Source organism: Heterodontus francisci, chromosome 26 (assembly GCF_036365525.1).
Source record: "Heterodontus francisci isolate sHetFra1 chromosome 26, sHetFra1.hap1, whole genome shotgun sequence".
In the NCBI taxonomy this organism is placed as follows: Eukaryota; Metazoa; Chordata; class Chondrichthyes; order Heterodontiformes; family Heterodontidae; genus Heterodontus; species Heterodontus francisci.
In genome coordinates this window covers 62388235-62402841 of record NC_090396.1, presented here as the reverse complement: position 1 = coordinate 62402841, position 14607 = coordinate 62388235, and the positions used below count along the sequence as shown (strand labels likewise).

Below are 14607 nucleotides of genomic sequence, written 5' to 3'. Positions count from 1 at the left end.
GTTCCCACCACCATCCCACCCCGATTTTATGCTCTTCCCGCCTCCTGCCGCAGGGATGTGGGGGGGGCATAAAATTCCTTCCAAGTCATACTTAAGCCAAATGTCTTTTTATCATTCACTCTTGAAATGAGACTTTCCATCATCTACATAATAAACCAAAATCAATATTGTTGAAAATTAAGATTTGATTTACCAGCTTCTTAGAAAGATTGGAGTCATTGTCCAAAGCATTCCACAATTTCTGCAGACAGCACATTAAGTCAGTGAATCCAGAATTTGGCTTTATTTCAAAAAGTAACGATGAGTAGCCTAACACAGCATCATGAAAACAAGCCACACGATCTACATCAAGGTCATTTTCACCAGCTGAGATTGAAGCCAGGTCGACAAACACTTTCAGTTCATTTGTGTCTAGTAAAGAACAACAAAGGAGAAAAGAGCATCAAGTATTGCTTTCCTCTATTTCATCAACACAGAAAATTAAGCATAAAATATAAAATAGTTCCTGAAGTTTTTTTTTCATAAAAAGAGGTTTTATTCTACAGCTGAAAAACCCCAAGTAGTGAAATCATGAACAGGTTACACATTCCAAATCTATACATTACATTTTCAACTATTCAACTCATGACTTTGTGCTCGGGTGCTCACTGGGTAAAGGCCTACATCACATGCATACATTCCGACTGCCCCGCCCTCCCAAAGCAATGTCTCCTGCGACATGCCAACATATATTGTCTCTCTGGGTTCCATAATCTGGCATGTCAAGCTCCAAACCTTCTGTTGTGGCAAATTTGTGCAGGACACAGAAAATGTTGACTATCCTTGCTACCCTCTCTGGGCAGTAACAGAGGACACCCCAAGAGAGCCATTTTTATTTCCAAAATTGACTATAAAATGGCAGTCTGAAGTAACAGGATGAAAATGGCCTCAAAGCATCCTGCAGCAGCGCATTATTCCTGCTGCAATATCTGGTTTCTGAGAAAAGTACCACTGAAGTAAAATCATATTTGCAAGTTGGGCAGGGTCTTATTACAGTCAGAGATCTTTTAGCCCATGTATTTACTTTGTATCTCGATTGTGCTTCTCTGGGTATAAATATGCAGGAAATTCCAGGCCATGAAGTGAAAAGATGACAGCACAATTACCTTAACATAATAAGTATCTTCACTTTAAAATTCAATCAGCTCATCAAAAACTGAAGACAAAAATCAAACTAACTTTCAGAGATAATACTGATAAAGCTTTTAACTTAACATAAAAAATGGAGCAGCAGGAGTAGACCCAATGCATATTATCTAATGAATCATACATAGCTTGCAAAGCTTTTACTTCATTTACCTTCTAACGCTTCTTTGACCCAACGTACAAATTGCAATCTTACAGTAAGCTCCTCTAAACATTTCCTGCGAGGCTCTGTCATTTCCACAAGATGGTTTTTGGCTTGTACAAGTTGCTCATCTATGCGGTCCAGCCTTTCCTTCTTATAGGACTCATCTGCCTAAAATAAAAAGTAAAATTGTGTACCATTGGATTTTAAAATAAAACTCTGACATTTCAAACTTTTGTTGGCAAGTAATAGCACTAATTACAGTGCAGTGTATGATTTTCGTATTAAATATGTTTTGCGAAGGGGATTTTAAAAGGAGCAAAACAAAGCAATATGTTAGAAAATGAGATGGATACTTTGAGCAACAATACACAATTTTCAGAACAAGCAAATGTCATTGGTCCAGTTCCTTTTTGTTAGATCTCAGGTACAATACTGTTCAACTTATATTTAGTGGGAGGCAGTGGCATAGTGGTATTGTTACTGGACGAGTAACCCAGAGACCCAGGGTATTGTTCTGGGGACATGGGTTCAAATCCCACCACAGCAGAAGATGGAATCTGAATTCAATTAATAAATCTGGAATTAAAAAAGCTAGTCTAATGATGGCCATGAAACCATTGTCAATTGTTGTAAAAACCCATTTGGTTCAATAACGCCCTTGAGGGAAGGAAACTGCTGTTCTTCCCTAGTCTGGCCGACATGTGACTCCAGACCCACAGTAATGTGGCCTAGCAAGCCACTCAGTTGTATCTAACCCCTATGAAGTCAATAAGGAATGAAACCAGATGGACCACCTGGCATCAGAAATGACAAAGGAAAACCCTGTTGACCCTGCAAAGTACTCTTTAGTAACATCTGGGGGCTTGTGCCAACGTTGGGAGAGCTGTCACACAAACTAGTCAAGCATCAGCCTGACATAGACATACTCACCAAATTATACCTTACAATGTCTCAGATACCATCATCACCGGGTACGTCCCTTCCCACAGACAGGGCACACCCAGCAGAGGTGGCGGTATAGTGGTATACAGTTGGGAGGGAGTTGCCCTAGGAGTCCTCAACATTGATTCCAGACCCCATGATGTCGTATGGCACCAGGTCAAACATGAGCAAGGAAATCTCCTGCTGATGACCACCTACTGCCCTCCCTCAGCTGATGACTCAGTACTCCTCCAAGTTGAACACCACTTGGAGGAAGCACTGAGGGTGGCAAGGGCACAGCATGTACTCTGGGTGGGAGACTTAAACATCTATTACCAAGAGTGGCTCGGCAGCACCACTACTGACGCAGCTGGCCTAGTCCTAAAGGACATAGCTGCTAGACTGGGTCTGCAGTAGGAGGTGAGGGAACCAACAAGAGGGAAAAATATACTTGACCTCGCCCTCACCAGTCTGCCTGCCGCAGATGCATCCATCCATGACAGTATTGGTATGAGTGACCGCCGCACAGTCCTTATGGAGACAAAGTCCCATTTTCATATTGAGGAGACCCTCCATTGTGTTGTGTGGCACTGCCACCTTGCTAAATGGGATAGATTTTGAACAGACCTAGCAACTCAAAACTGGGCATCCATGAGGCGCTGTGGGCCATCAGCAGCAGCAGAATTGTATTCAACCACAATCTATAACCTCATGGCCCGACATATCCCCCACTCTACCATTAACATCGAGCTGGGAAACCACACATGGTTCAATGAAGTGTGCAGGGGGGCATGCCAGGAGCAGCAGCAGGCATACCTCAACATGAGGTGTCAACCTGGTGAAGCTACAACCCAGGACTACTTGCGTGCCAAACAGCATAAGTAGCATGCAATAGACAGAGCTAAGCAATCCCATAACCAATGGATCAGATCTAAGCTCTGCAGTCCTGCTACATTCAGTCATGAATGGTGGTGGACAATTAAACAACTAATTGGAAGTGGTGGCTCCACAAATATCCCCATCCACAATGATGGGGGAGCCGAGCACATCAGTGCAAAAGATAAGGTATTTGCACCAATCTTCAGCCAGAAATGCCGAGTGGATGATCAATCACTGCCTCCTCCTGAAGTCCCCAGCATCACAGATGCCAAATCTTCAGCCAATTCGATTCACTCCACATGATATCAAGAAACAACTGAAGGCACTGGATACTGCAAAGGCTCTGGGCCCTGACAACATTCCGGCAATAGTACTGAAGACCTGTGCTCCAGAACTTGTCGTGCCCCTAGACAAGCTGTTCCAGTACAGCTACAGCACTGGCATCTAGCCAGCAATGTGGAAAATTGCCCAGGTATGTCCTGTGCACAAAAAGCAGGACAAGTCCAACCTGGCCAATACAGCCCCATCAGTCTACTTTCAACTATCAGTAAAGTGATGAAAGATGTCATTAACTGCGCTATCAAGCAGCACTTGCTTAGCAATAACCTGCTCGGTGATGCTCAGTTTGGGTTCCACCAGGGCCACTCAGCTCCTGACCTCATTACAGCCTTGGTTCAAACATGGACAAAAGAGCTGAACTCAAGAGGTGAGGTGAGAGTGACTGCCCTCGACATCAAGGCAGCATTTGACCGAATATGGCATCAAGGAACCCTAGCAAAACTGGAGTCAATGGGAGTCGGGGGGAAACTCTCTGCTGGTTGGAGTCATACCTAGCACAAAGGAAGATGGCTGTGGTTGTTGCAGGTCCATCATCGCAGTCCCAGGACATCACTGCAGGAGTTCCTCAGGGTAGTGTCCTAGGCCCAACCATCTTCAGCTGGTTCATTAATGACCTTCCTTCAACCATACGGTTAAAAGTGAAGATGTTCGCTGATGATTGCACAATGTTTAGCATCATTCGCGACTCCTCAGATACTAAAGCAGCCCGTGTAGAAATGCAGCAAGACCTGAACAACATCCAAACTTGGGTTGATAAGTGGCAAGTAACATTCGTGCCACACAAGTACTAGGCAATGACCATCTCCAACAAGAGAGAATCTGACCATCTCTCCTGGTCATTCAATGGCATTACCATTGCTGAATCCCGCACTATCATCCTAGGGGTTACCATTCACCAGAAACTGAACTGGAGTAGCCATAGAAATACCGGAACTACAAGAGGTCAGAGGCGAGGAATCCTGCGGTGAGTAACTCACCTCCTGACTCCCTAAAGCCTGTCCACAATCAACAAAGCACAAGTCAGGGGTGTGATGGAATACTCTCCACATGCCTGGATGTGTGCAGCTCCAACAACACTCAAGAAGCTCGACACCATCCAGGACAAAGCAGCCCACTTAATTGGCACCCCGTCCACAAACATTCACTCCCTCCACCACCGACACACAGTGGCAGCAGTGTGTACCATCTACACAATGCACTGCAGAAGAGAACCAAAGCTCCTTAGAGGGCAACTTCCAAACTCGTGACCTCTACCACCTAGTAGGACTAGGGCAGCAGATGCATGGGGATCACCACCATCTGCAAGTTCCCCTCCAAGCTGCATACCATCCTGATTTGGAACTATGTCGCCATTCCTTCACTGTCGCTGGGTCAAAATCCTGGAACTCCCTTACTAACAGCACTGTTGGTGTACCTACCCCACATGGACTGCAGCAGTTCAAGAAGGCAACTCACCATCACCTTCTCAAGGGCAGTTATTGATGGGCAATAAATGCTGGCATAGCCAGTGATGCCCACATCCCATGAACGAATAAAAAAAACCTCCATTCCTCCTCTCCAGGGACGCATCCAATTTCCTCAAACACATGCATGCTGTCAGTTTCACTTGTTACTTATTCTGCAACTGCTATCCCTTGTGATGTTCAGTCACACTTCCCTTCCTTTTTTTAAAAAAAAAATGTTCCCTGGCATTCAAACCCTTCATCAGTGAAGGAATTGTCCAGTTCAACTTTTATCAGTTCTTTTCATAGTTAATTTGAAGTTTTCAAGACTATCACAAAGCCCAACTTCTTTAACCTTTCCTCATAACTTCAGTACACTAGAAATATTCAAAGTTTAGTTTAGTTTAGAGATACAGCACTGAAACAGGCCCTTCGGCCCACCGAGTCTGTGCCGACCATCAACCACCCATTTATACTAATCCTACACTAATTCCATATTCCTACCACATCCCCACCTGTCCCTATATTTCCCTACCACCTACCTATACTAGGGGCAATTTATAATGGCCAATTTACCCATCAACCTGCAAGTCTTTGGCATGTGGGAGGAAACCGGAGCACCCGGAGGAAATCCACGCAGACACAGGGAGAACTTGCAAACCTGACACAGGCAGTACCCAAAATTGAACCCGGGTCACTGGAGCTGTGAGGCTGCGGTGCTAACCACTGCGCCGCCCTGTTGCAATGATTCACTAAGAATGTCCAAGATTTGATACTGGGCAACAGTGACATTAAAGCCATAAGCTATCGGTGTCTTTGGCTGAGAAGAAAACTGAACAGGAGTCAGACTCCTGATTTACATTTCTGTGCGATGACTGTTGGGAAGGTGCTTCTGTGGACATTAGGAAAGGACGGGATCAGGCTCAGTTATCATGCTCTCCCTCTGCCAATACTCACCTTTAAAAGCTCAGACACAAATATGACAACTGCTTCCCACTTTTCCACTGCTTTAAATTCAGTAGTTGGGTACTGTTGCTTCTGAACAGTTGCTTAAAATGTATACTCTTTCAACTTTTGTTTGGGTTGCAGGCTACAATCTTTATGAATTTATCAGCTACTTGGCAGTGTAACAGCCAAAACACACTTGAACAGTGGCCACCTGGATTAGGTACTGGAGTCTGGTTCTTTGAAACAAAAACCCACTGAGGAGTCAAGATCTTTAGAAGAGGAGGAGGAGGAAAAGAAAGATTTAAACATTCGGACTTACCACATTCAGCAGTGTTTGCAGAACACTGAAGTCTCCAGTAAGGTTCAACACACTCCGAGTTTCCATGATTACTTGGGCAGATTCAACAGCCAAATGTAGCTGGTGGTATTCCCGAATTTGGTGGATTCGCTTTTCTATCCAGTTGATTTTAGTACTCATCTCTATTCCACACATAATCTTGAAATCACACTTCAGATTCTCATATTGATCAAGATAATCTTGAAAGATGGTATCGACCTCTTCAAACGTAAGACTTCCCTCCTTCACCTTTTTAAAAATTCCTTTGTACTTATCCAAACATGGTTCCCATATCATAGTATGAACTTCTTCAAGAGACAGTACTGAAGTTGATTCTAATGCATCTTCATCATTAGTTACATCTTCATCTTCATTAGTTACATCTTCATCATTAGTTACATCTTCCACACACAATGCTTTGGCCTCTTTTTCCCAGCACATTTGCAAAATATGGCTGTCTTTAAACTTATGAATGTTTTTTGCCATTTCTTTCAGCTTTTCACTTAAAGTGAAGTAAGTAACCTCAGTAGAAACTGGTACCAAACATACAATATCACTCTGCTTTATGGTTACTACTTCATTTAGTGCCTTTAATTTAATATTGGCTGCAAGCAGTTTTTCAGGTTCTTCAATTTCCACTAGAATTAGAGATAATTAGATTAATATTTTGCAGAAATACAACAGAAGTTCTCTTCCCACACCAAAGTGTAAACATATGCTCATTGTGTTCTTTGCTCAGCAGACAAATTATAAAACCATATTCTACCACGCTTTAAGCATCATTATGAAAACAAAATGGAATATCAAGGAAAGCCTTGGTTTAGATTTTTCACTAAATAATAAAGACTGGAGCGACTGTGAGCAAATTTACAATTTAAAAAATGAGGGAGCAACACAGTCCTATGAAAGCACAAATCTCCTAGGGCTATAGGTGGTAAAGGAAGCATTCTGTTCCAAATGGCCAGTCACCAGAGGCCATAATCAGCCTCACAAACAGAAAACGCTGGAAGTACTCAGAACGTCAGGCAGCATCTATGGAGAAAAAAGCTGAATTAATGCTTCAGGTCATCAGAACTGGCAAAGTTTAGAAATGCAACAGGTTTTGAGCAACTGAAAAGGGGTGGGGGGGTAGAGAAGAACAAAAAGGGAAGCTCTGTGATCGGGTGGAGAACCTTAGAACAGTTCAGTGGAGGGCAGGAAACATTAAATGACAAAAGGTTTCACAGGACACAGCCAACTAAAGAAAGGTTTGTCTGGATGAGGTGTAGGTGAATCTACAAACATTCACTCCCTCCAACACCAATGCACAGTGGTAGCAGTGTGTACCATCTACAAGATGCACTGCAGCAACGCACCAAGGCTCCTTTGACAGCACCTTCCAAACCCACGGCCTCTACCACCTGGAAGGATAAGGGCAGCTGATGCATAAGAACACCAACACCTGCAAGTTCTCCACCAAGCCACACACCATCCTGACTTGGAGCTATAATCGCTGGGTCAAAATCCTGGAACTCCCTTCCTAACAGCACTGTTGGTGTACCTCCCCCACATGGACTGCAGCAGATCAAGAAGGCAGCTCACAAAGTGAGATTTGATACTGGGCAACAGTGACATTAAAGCCACCTTCAGCATGATGCCACCAAATAGATCTTCCCCTCCCCTTCCCTTTCAGCATGGCAACGGGATCGTTGCCTCCTCGACACCCTGGTCTACTCCTCTGTCACCCCCAACACCCTCCCCCTTTTCCTACGGCTACTTTCCATGCAAATTTTTAAAAATTCATTCATGGGATGTGGGCGTCACTGGCTAGGCCAGCATTTATTGCCTATCCCTAACTGCCCTTGAGAAGGTGGTGGTGAGCTGCCTTCTTGAACTGCTGCAGTCCATGTGGGGTAGGTACACCAACAGTGCTGTTATGAAGGGAATTCCAGGATTTTGACCCAGCGACAGTGAAGGAATGGCGATATAGTTCCAAATCAGGATGGTATGCAGCTTGGAGAGGAACTTGCAGATGGTGGTGATCCCATGCATCTGCTGCCCTAGTCCTACAAAGTCAATAAAATTTTCCAGCTCAGGGCGAGAGCAGGAAGCAGCAACCAATATTTACTATAAGCCCACAAACTCTCAGTCACTGTACCGGAAGAATAGGTGAGGGAGGGGCTTGAGTAGGACTGGAACAAGGAAAGTTCCACATATCCAACAAAAAGGTAAGCATAGCTAGAACCCATACAGGTACCCAAAGCAACAGCATTCTATTTGGAGGAAGTGAGTGGAATTGAAAGAGAAGCTGTTAATGTTCACAGATCTTCCCTTTAGTTCTTCTCCCCTCTCTCTCTTTTCACTTGTTCAAAACCTATTACATTTCTAACATTTGCCACTTCTGATGAAAGGTCATCAACCCAAAACATTGGCCGGGATTTTATGGGGCCCCCCCACCCACTCAGAGGTTGGGGGGGGGGGGCATGGAGAATCGCGAAGGCTGGACCCGTCGCCCAGCAATCTTCCTGGGCGTGGGGCCACAGAAATGCAGAGGCGGGGGGTGCCTCCCATCTTTGCGGCCTGGAGCCGGGAGCCCTGCCTCCAGCATTAAATGCAACCCATTAACTGTTTTTCTCGGCACAGATACTGCCTGACCTGCTGAGTATTTCCAGCATTTTCTGCGCGCGTTTCAGATTTCTAGTATCTGCAGTATTTTGCTTTTATAGTAGTGCCAAAATCAGCCTAATGGCCACACTGCGTACAAGATGTCCACCCTCTACTTCTGCCTCTCCATCCAGGTTAACTACTGCTGCAAACCCTGAAACATAGTCCTCTAAAGTGTGATAAGATTCAAATAAAAATAATGCACCTTTCACAAACTCATTGATTTTTCTGCACATTTTCAAGAGACTATCCATCCAATTACACTCCTCATTGAATGCAACTAGTTCCTGTTGTCGCCAAGTCAATACCTGTTCCAGGTTTTTTCCTTTGAATGGTCCATCGGGTTCTGCAAAAAAAAACATTGAATTAAAAATTCTTCAGAAGTGCCTTTTAGGCGTTTACATATGAAAGTTTTCTTTTTAAGCACAACTATTTATACAAAAACTTACTTGTGTTGTGCAAAGCTATGAAGTTTTTCTTCTTAGTTAAGATCCACTCCAAATGTTTTATTTTTATGGAGCCATCCAGAAGTTTGTTCATCAGATCCAAGAATACTGAATCTACTAATGCCATCAAATGTCTGGCTTCATATGACAGCTGTTCAATGAGTTTGCTATCCATTCCTATTGACAAAAATATAATATAAAATTGTATCAGATTGAGGAGGGCGTGGAGACAAAAAATAAGGCTGATTTCAGTTCATAACAGTAAGGTTAAAACGACCAATTAGTAAAATTGAATGTGTGAGGACGATTAGTTTTGCTAAGTAGCCTTGCTGAAATATAACTTTAAAATAGATGAAATACACATTAAACTGTTTAGAAAACAATGCTACAAGCATGCAAAGATTGGGATAAGCACTTTGAAATGGATGTAGAAGCACACATGGAACATAGCATGATGAGTCATAGAGTCATAAAGTTATACAGCACAGAAACAGGCTCTCCGTGTGCGCGCCAGCCATCAAGCACCTATCTAATTCCATTTTCCAGCACTTGGCCCGTAACCTTGTATGCTATGGCGCTTCAAGTGCTCATCTAAATACTTCTGGAGGTTCCTGCCTCTATCACCCCTTTAGGCAGTGTGTTCCAGTTTCCAACTGCCCTCTGGGTGAAAAATATTTTCCTCAAATCCCAGCTAAACCTCCTGCCCCTTACCTTAAACCTATGCCCCTGGTTATTGACACACCTCCGCTGAGGGAAAAAGTTTATTCCTGTCTACCCTATCTATGCCCCTCATAATTTTGTATACCTCAATAATTCGCCCCCCCCCCCGCCCCTTCAGCCTTCCCTGCTCTAAGGAAAACAACCCCAGCCTATCTAGTCTCTCTTCATAGCTGAAATGCTCCAGCCCAGGCAACATCCTGGTGAATATCCTCTGCACCCTCTCCAGTGCAATCACATCCTTCCTATAGTGTGGTGCCCAGAACTGTACACAGTACTCCAGCTGTGGCCGAACTAGCATTCTATACAGCTCCATCATAACCTCCCTGCTCTTATATTCTATGCCTTGGCTAATAAAGGCAAGTATTCCATATGCCTTTCTAACCACCTTATCTACCTGTGCTGCTGCCTTCAGTGATCTATGGACAAGTACACCAAGGTCCCTCTGACCCTCTGTACTTCCTAGGGTCCTACCATCCATTGTATATTCCCTTGCCTTGTTAGTCCTCCCAAAATGCATCACCTCACACTTCTCAGGATTAAATTCCATTTGCCACTGCTCTGCCCATCTATATCGTCCCGTAATCTAAGGCTTTCCTCCTCACTATTTATGACACCAATTTTCGTGTCATCTGCGAACTTACTGATCATACTTCCTATATCATGTCTAAATCATGAATGTACACTACAAGTCCCAGCACCAATCCCTACGGCACACCACTGGTCACAGGCTTCCAATCGCAAAAGCAACGACTAACCATCAGCCTCTGCCTCCTGCCGCTAAGCCAATTTTGGATCCAATTTGCCCTGGATTCCATGGACTCTTACCTTCTTGACCAATCTCCCATGAGGGACCTCATCACAAGCCTTACTGAAGTCCATGTACACTACATCAACTGCTTTACCCTCATCTACACACCTAGTCACATCCTCAAAAAATTCAATCAAATTTGTTTGACATGATGTCCCCCTGACAAAGCCATGCTGACAATCCCTGCCTCTCCAAATGGAGATTAATCCTGTCCCTTAGAAATTTTTCCAACAATTTCCCTACCTCTGATGTTAAACTCACTGGCCTGTAATTACCTGGTTTATCCCTACTAACCTTCTTGAATAATGTTACCACGAGCTGATACCCAGTCCACTAGCACCTCTCCTGTGGCCAGAGTGGATTTGAAAATTTGTGTCAGAGCCCCTGCAATCTCCTCCCTTGCCTCACATAGCAGCCTGGGATACATCTCATCTGGGCCTGGGTATATATCCACTTTTAAGCTCGCTAAAACCACTAATACCTCCTCCCTTTCAATGCTAATTTGTTCAAGTACATCACAATCCCCCTCCCTGATCTCTACACCTACATCATCCTTCTCCATCGTGAACAGATGAAAAGTAATCATTTTAAACCTCACCTACGTCCTCCGGCTCCACACAGATTGCTACTTTGGTCCTTAATGGGCCCTACTCTTTCCCTGGTTATCCTCTTGCCCTTAATATGCTTATAAAACGCCTTGGGATTTTCCTTTATCTTGCCTGCCAGTTTTTTCATGCCCCATGTCCATTCTCCTAATTACTTTTTTTTTAGTACCCCCCTACACATTCTATACTCCTCTAGGGCCTCCGCTGTTTTCAGATCTCTGAATCTGCCATAAACCTCCTTTTTTTCCCTTATCCAATCCTCTATATCCCTTGACATCCAGGCTTCTCTGGACTTATTGGTCCTACCCTTCACCTTTACAGGTACATGTTGATCCTGAACTCTCACTATTTCCTTTTTGAATGACTCCCACTGGTCTGATGTAGACTTTCCTACAAGTAGCTGCTCCCAGTCCACTTTGGCCAGATCTTGTTTTATCACATTGAAATCGGCCTTCCACAATTCAGTAACTTTATTTCCATTCCATCTTTGTCCTTTCCCATAACTATCTTAAATCTTAGAGTTATGGTCACTATCCCCGAAATACTCCCCCACTGACATTTCTACCACTTGTCCGGCTTTATTCCCCAAGATTAGGCCCAGTACCGTCCCTTCTCTTGTAGGACCTTCTACGTGCTGGCTCAAAAATCTCTCCTGTATGCACTTTAAGAATTCCGCCCCCTTTAAGCCTTTTACACTAAGACTATCCCAGTTAATATTGGGGAAGTTGAAATCCCTTACTATTATTACCCTATTATTTTTACACCTCTGAGATTTGCCTATATATCTGCTCTTCTATCTTTCCCTGACTGTTTGGAGGCCTATAGTACACTCCCAACCAAGTGATTGCCCCCTTTTTGTTTCTAAGTTCTCCCCATATGGCCTCATTTTGAGGAACCTTCCAAGACATCATCCCTCCTTGCTGCAGTAATTGACTACTTGATCAATAGTGCAATGCCACCTCCTCATTTACATCTCCCCCCTCCCCCACCCCCCAACCCCGCCGTCACGTCTGAAGATTCTATACCCTGGAATATTAAGCTGCAAGTTCTGCCCTTCCCTCAACCATGTCTCTGTGATAGCAATAATATCATATGCCCATGAGTTAATCAACACCTCAATTCATCTGCCTTACTTGTAAGCTCCTTGCATTGAAATAGATGCAATCCAGCCTTGCATTATTCACTTGTGCCTTAACAGGTCTATATTTGCTCTGCCTTCCAGACTGACTTAGCTTCTCTTCTATATTTGGCTGTGTATCACCCTCTACTGTACTTCCACTCTGTATCCCATCCCACTGCCAAATTAGTTTAAAGAGTGTTCAGGGTTTTGAACAAATAAGGGGTTGGCACCAGCACCTGATTAAGCAAGTCCAATCTGCACCTTCTCCTTTGTTATCTCTTGCCCAACCCCCACCTCACTTGTTTATAATCTGTGACTTTTCTAATATTTGTCAGTTCCGAAGAAGGGTCACTGACCCGAAACGTTAACTCTGCTTCTCTTTCCACAGATGCTGCCAGACCTGCTGAGTGAATCCAGCATTTCTTGTTTTTGTTTCAGATTTCCAGCATCCGCAGTATTTTGCTTTTATATTACCTGATTAAGCAGGCTTGGAGAACAGTAGAAAAGTTCAGCATTGTAATTATAAAAGTGGGGATTGGAGTCTCAGTAGCAGCACCAATGAGATGGAAGTGGGCAATGTTTCGGAGGGGGAAGATGGTCTTAGTGACAGAATGGATGCGGGGAAGGAATCTAAACCACAAGAAGCATCAGCAGACTTATCTCAAAGTGGCAGACTGGTTGATGTAGTTAGGAGAGGAACGTGGGAAGTGAAAGAAAGCCAAAAAGGGTGACTCCAGTTTTGTCTACATTAAATTGGAAGAAATTCTAACTCACTCAAGACTTGACGTCAGACTTATTTTGGGTAGTTGAGAGATAATTTTGAAAAGAGGTAGTGGAAACGTTAATCTGCATGTCACCAGCATATACAGGGAATCTAATCTTGCGCTTGATATCAACAAGGGGGAGGATTAAACAATGCTGAAATGGGTGACAAAGGATAGAATCCGGAGGTACACCAGTGGTAATATGCAGACAAAAGAAGAGACTCTATTAGAAGATATATTTGGTCATTATTGGGATAAGTGTGAAGGAAACTTTGTAGGGAGATGACTGATCAATGTCAAAGGTAGCAGCTACATATATACAGCAGATATGCAAAGAATAAAAAGGGACAGAGAACAAGTTACCATCATAGAAGATGTCATTAGTAACCTTGACAATAATAATGTGATATGGGCAGTACAGAACTAGTTTATGGGACTCAAATGGAATAGCAAGCGTAGGCATAGAACTGCAAGGCAATGTAGCCCAGAACTTGAAAATGGCATCATTTCAGCTAGTCGTTAACTGGAGAAGGTTGAGGTTTAAGACAGGTTTCTTTGCAGGGGTTGACGACAGCTATTTAAAGTAAGTAAGGATGATGCTAGAGGGTAGAGATAGATCGCGACAAGCAGAGGACAGGTAGGAAAGTTGGATGAAAAGAAGTTGGGAGAAAACAAGTTGGGTCAAGTGATGGTTGTCTTTGAGAACAAGATGACAGTGGAGGGAAAAAAAGGAACTAGCACGCACAAGAAGAACTGGCATAAGTGTGACAGTGAGCAGCTGAAGTAAAGAACAATGGCCGTTCCACAAAATGCTTGCAAAGGGGAATGACGATTCTGGATTTAAAATATCTCTTGTGCTCATCAGATGCCTCAGTGGCTCACAGGTAGTTTCTGCTCCATTCACCATTTTAGCAGCCAGGGCACAAAGCAAGATGGCAGTCAAGGTACAGCGAGTTGGAGGTGGGTCACTGGCTGAGCCAAAGTAAAGACTATCCACAATTACTGTTTCCAAGTAAATTAATTGAACATACCAAAATTGTTGCCATACCTTGCAATTTAAAGATAGTCCTTGCAGCTGACCAATCAAGTAAGTGCTGGACAACTGAATCAGGATCTTCCAAAAATCTTCCATAGCGATCTGTACGCCAGGATTTTTCAATTATTCTGGACAACAATTTTCCAAATTTTGTCAAATCATAATGACCCAACTTATCTAAAAGTTGAGCCTCAGACTTGTCCTAGAAAGGGTAAAATATGAATGTAGCATGCATAGTCTTTGAAAAACACAAATATTAAGAACAATTT

General features: G+C 43.5%; 1 protein-coding gene across 1 annotated transcript in view; it reads right to left on the bottom strand.

The window, feature by feature from the left end:
* Positions 1–14607, bottom strand: part of rnf213a (ring finger protein 213a) — a 237406-nt gene that overhangs the window by 136774 nt on the left and 86025 nt on the right. The window contains exons 18-23 of the mRNA XM_068058651.1: positions 14351–14540; positions 9289–9462; positions 9045–9185; positions 6179–6834; positions 1339–1498; positions 194–411 (exon numbers count right to left, since the gene is read on the bottom strand). Coding sequence (XP_067914752.1) covers positions 194–411; positions 1339–1498; positions 6179–6834; positions 9045–9185; positions 9289–9462; positions 14351–14540 — 1539 coding nt within the window. The remainder of the gene's footprint in view (positions 1–193; positions 412–1338; positions 1499–6178; positions 6835–9044; positions 9186–9288; positions 9463–14350; positions 14541–14607) is intronic.